Source organism: Teleopsis dalmanni, unplaced genomic scaffold, assembly GCF_002237135.1.
Source record: "Teleopsis dalmanni isolate 2A unplaced genomic scaffold, ASM223713v2 unscaffolded_contig_1386, whole genome shotgun sequence".
In the NCBI taxonomy this organism is placed as follows: domain Eukaryota; kingdom Metazoa; phylum Arthropoda; class Insecta; order Diptera; family Diopsidae; genus Teleopsis; species Teleopsis dalmanni.
Genome location: NW_024032768.1, coordinates 1 through 3,776, shown reverse-complemented (window position 1 = coordinate 3,776; position 3,776 = coordinate 1). Strand labels below are relative to the sequence as shown.

The following is a 3,776-nucleotide window of genomic DNA, read 5'->3' as shown; positions in this document are numbered from 1 at the left end:
CTGGATAAAAAGATATAAACTTTGTATTTACCCATACATTTTGTTCAAACTACACTGCGGATGAGATTTGATTTAGAAGGAATTCTACTAAATTTATTGTAATATTATAAATTGCTTCTTATATTAAATAAATATAGGAATAGGTAAAATAGACTTTCGTTAATCTAGTTTCGCTATATTTCCGTATTCTTGATATATTATTACAATAACGTCCACAATTTAAAATTTATGCTAATTATATACATAAATCCTATTTAGTCAGGACATTTCATTATCTTAGAGATACATCTCCTTAGATCCTAGAGATAATCTGTGCATATCACAATGAATGCAAAATAGTGAATTGTAAGTCACAAGAAAATTATTTAAAATTTTGACCTGGAATATAACTATGGCGAAAATAACTATATTCGGAAAATAATTTATTTTTTGGTGAAAATGAAGAATGGTGATTGTAGTGTACAAATATGTTATTGAATTATATATTCTCCATGACTGATACGTATGTACTGAAGCTGCACAAATGGAGTAGACTCTAGACTCATATACCATTATTGTCCAGTCTAATTGTCTAACATTTTAAAAAATGCTTGGTGGATCTGTCTGAGAAATAGAGTTGCAAGCACTCCTTAAACTCCATTTGATAGAACTAGGTATCTATAAGTTTATGCGTGGATTGCAACCAGACAGACTAATTTGAACTAACTTACATACTCTTTATTTTAGTTCAATATCTTGTCACCTCTCTGACTGCAGATTAGCTTTATGTTTATTGAACTTCTGATCTCTACTGACAAGAAAACTGAACCAAACCATTTTTGAAATTCCAATTTGAAGGAATGGCTTTGCGGTCTAAAAAATTCTGTAAAGATCGAAACAAGTGATAATCCAAATCTAGAGAATACACTATCAACTATAGTATATACATGACAATACCTTCCAATTCAAATGTAAAATGTTTTGTCGTGTCATCAAGTAGTATAGTCTTTCATTATTTTAGTGGAGTGCTATATCTTTTATTCTTATTAATTATTGGTTTCTTGGTAGATAGCATCACCTCTCTATGATGAATATCAGCTTTTAAGTGTATTTTTTCTTTAAAATCCCATCGAACCATTAACACTCAAAACAATTATAAGATCAAGCAAAATTCAATTAGGTAAACGAAACTTTATCATTGTTTTTTGAAAAGGATTATGTGAATCAAAAGTTGTAATTTAGTTTTTATTTTTATATATTTTTCTATAAAGAGGTTTTTTCGAACAGTGGTGAACTATAACAACAAAAATTCATTTTTATATTATTTTAATTAATTGAATATTTAGCTGACCATACAGCTGTTTCGAATATTTCCAAACACCCATCATCAATGGTTTTGGAAATAATTTTTGTATTTTATTATACGTAAATAATTTTTTGAGACTGTAAGTACCAAGAATCGAACTCGTGTCCTGTCAAATTTGAAGCTCAGAGTCAGCGCACTTTAACCAACTGACCGAAAACCGTACTTGACTTTTTATGTCCGCACATTTTTGTAGAGTTTTGTTGATTTGCTGTGAAAGTTTTATTAACAAATTCACTTGCTGTGTTTATATTACAACGAAATCATAAACCAGCTGTAGAATAATTAAATTAATTAATTATATTTTTATTTTTAATTATTAAGTTTCAACACTATTCTGTTTGCAGCGGCATTATTTGTTGCATGATTTATAAATAACGTTGACGTTTCAAAGTGTGTTTGACTTTTTTCTCAGGGCGGAGTTTTATAACAACTCTTAACGCAACTCAACTCTTATTATAACTCTGAATTCATAACTGCTCTAAAATAAAATTTTATTGTTGTACTAACCTTTCTATTAAAAAACAGACCTAGCAAGAAGATAGTTTCCTTAGTCATAATGAACTTTAAAAATCAAATTTAAACAGTATTTACTCTTTCTGGTAGTTGATTTTCAGCTTCTGGGGCCCCTTTGTTGCCTCCAGCGATGATGTGCTTCTGTTGCCCATTAAATACTCAATCTCAGTTGGGAAAAAACGATACTTTTTCTGATCCCTCTAATATTTACTTAGTTGATTTAGCAACAAGAAAGTAAGTCCACTTACTAATGAGAATATTTTCAATATCTGATTTAATTACTTTAGTGAATGATGTTGAGGATTTTTGTTAGTTTTCACAACAATTAATACTTTATCTTCATGGTCCAAAGATCTTAAAAGAATAGCAGCATAAAATCGATAAAAAAATTAATTTATTTTTAATGCATTTTTTAAATTTTTTTGTATTTAAAGTTAGGTGACAAATAAAAAAGTAATATTTTTTAAGCAAAACTATGAGTTCTTTTTTTTCATAATCAATGAGAATAATTTTTTTTGTTTAAACAAAATTTGCTTTGTTAAGCATTAATTTATTAACTTTTATTCTGAGTTAAATATAATAAAAGTCTAAAGGAAAATTCAGCAGCTTAGCTGTAAAAAAATAAATTATCTCAAATTATTAACAAAATTTCTATGAAAAATGCATCATTTTTAATGAAAAATAAAAACGAAATAAATTATATTAATTAAAAGTTGTTCTTTGAAAAAAAAAGAAGGAAATTTCATTGACTTTAGTATAAATTATATTTTGAGTTGGTAGTGCGCAAACCTTCGAACATAAAAAATTAAGTTTGCCTCGACGATATTTTACCTTTGCTTAGTTTAATTGAACTTTTCTTTTTTCTACTAAAATTCTCAACATTTTAATTTCCTCGTTTTTAATTTGCTTACGTTAAGTTTTAATTCATATATATATATATATTTAAATATATATAATTTAATTATATTTAAATTGTATATTTCATTATTCAATTTTTAAATTATATATGTTTAATGCGATTTTTTTATTGTTAATATTATTATTGTATGCAATTATTTTAAGACGCTGTCTAGACATTAGTACGTGTACCTTTTTTGTTTTTTCTTTTTTAATTAATTAATTAATTTGTTACTAAATGGATGCTTTAAGTTATTTAAAATTTTTTGTTATATATATTTACTTAATAATCCATCATTTTTTAATCTTTGTTTTGTATATGCTTCGAAACTAAATATTCCTTATGATGTTAAAACGTTTGATTTTTGTTTCTTAAGTTTATAATTTTTATATCTTTGTTTTTATTTTTATTTCATATTTATGATGCTTCATTTTAATAATTTTATATATTTAATTTGTTTTCTGTTGTTGTTGTTTTATTTATTAAATATAAGAGAATAATAATAACATGTTCTCACGACGAGAAGACGCTAAAGAGGTGACGAAAAAAATGATTACGATTTTTAGCATCAGCAGCAGCAGTAGCAGCAACAGCAGCAGCTGTTGCTAAAAGACCAGCAACAATTGTTGTAACCAACTAAAAATGTGCACCTTCTGGTGGTTGCGGCAATTTAAGATTTTCTTTACAAGTCATAATTCTACGAATTTCTTGCAGCATCGATTTAATAGTATATTCACGATTCCATCTGGCTAGCATTGGAACTAATCTGTGATCAACCTAAGTTATATGAAATAAAAAAAATTATAGATTATCTTTTAACATAAACAATTAATAAATAAATTACTTACCACTCCATTGTTTTGATTAATACAATTCATATTAATTTTTGTTAAAAATCTAAGCGTTGGAGGTTCGTCAGGGTAACGTTCACCGCATTCAATTTTCAGTGAATACATTCTATTTTCATAAGGTGTCTGTAAAATAAAAAAGGATTAATATTAGTTCATTGTAATAAATTTT

At 26.4% G+C, this 3,776-nt stretch overlaps 1 protein-coding gene across 1 annotated transcript; it reads right to left on the bottom strand.

Moving 5' to 3' along the window:
• Window positions 1-3,187: 3,187 nt before the first annotated feature.
• LOC119664082 (ubiquitin-conjugating enzyme E2 variant 2-like) lies at window positions 3,188-3,730 on the bottom strand (the record flags this gene model as incomplete). Its single annotated transcript, XM_038073640.1, has 2 exons — window positions 3,188-3,533; window positions 3,605-3,730. Coding segments are annotated over 2 exons (267 nt in total), but the record flags the coding sequence as incomplete, so codon positions are not given.
• Window positions 3,731-3,776: the final 46 nt, after the last annotated feature.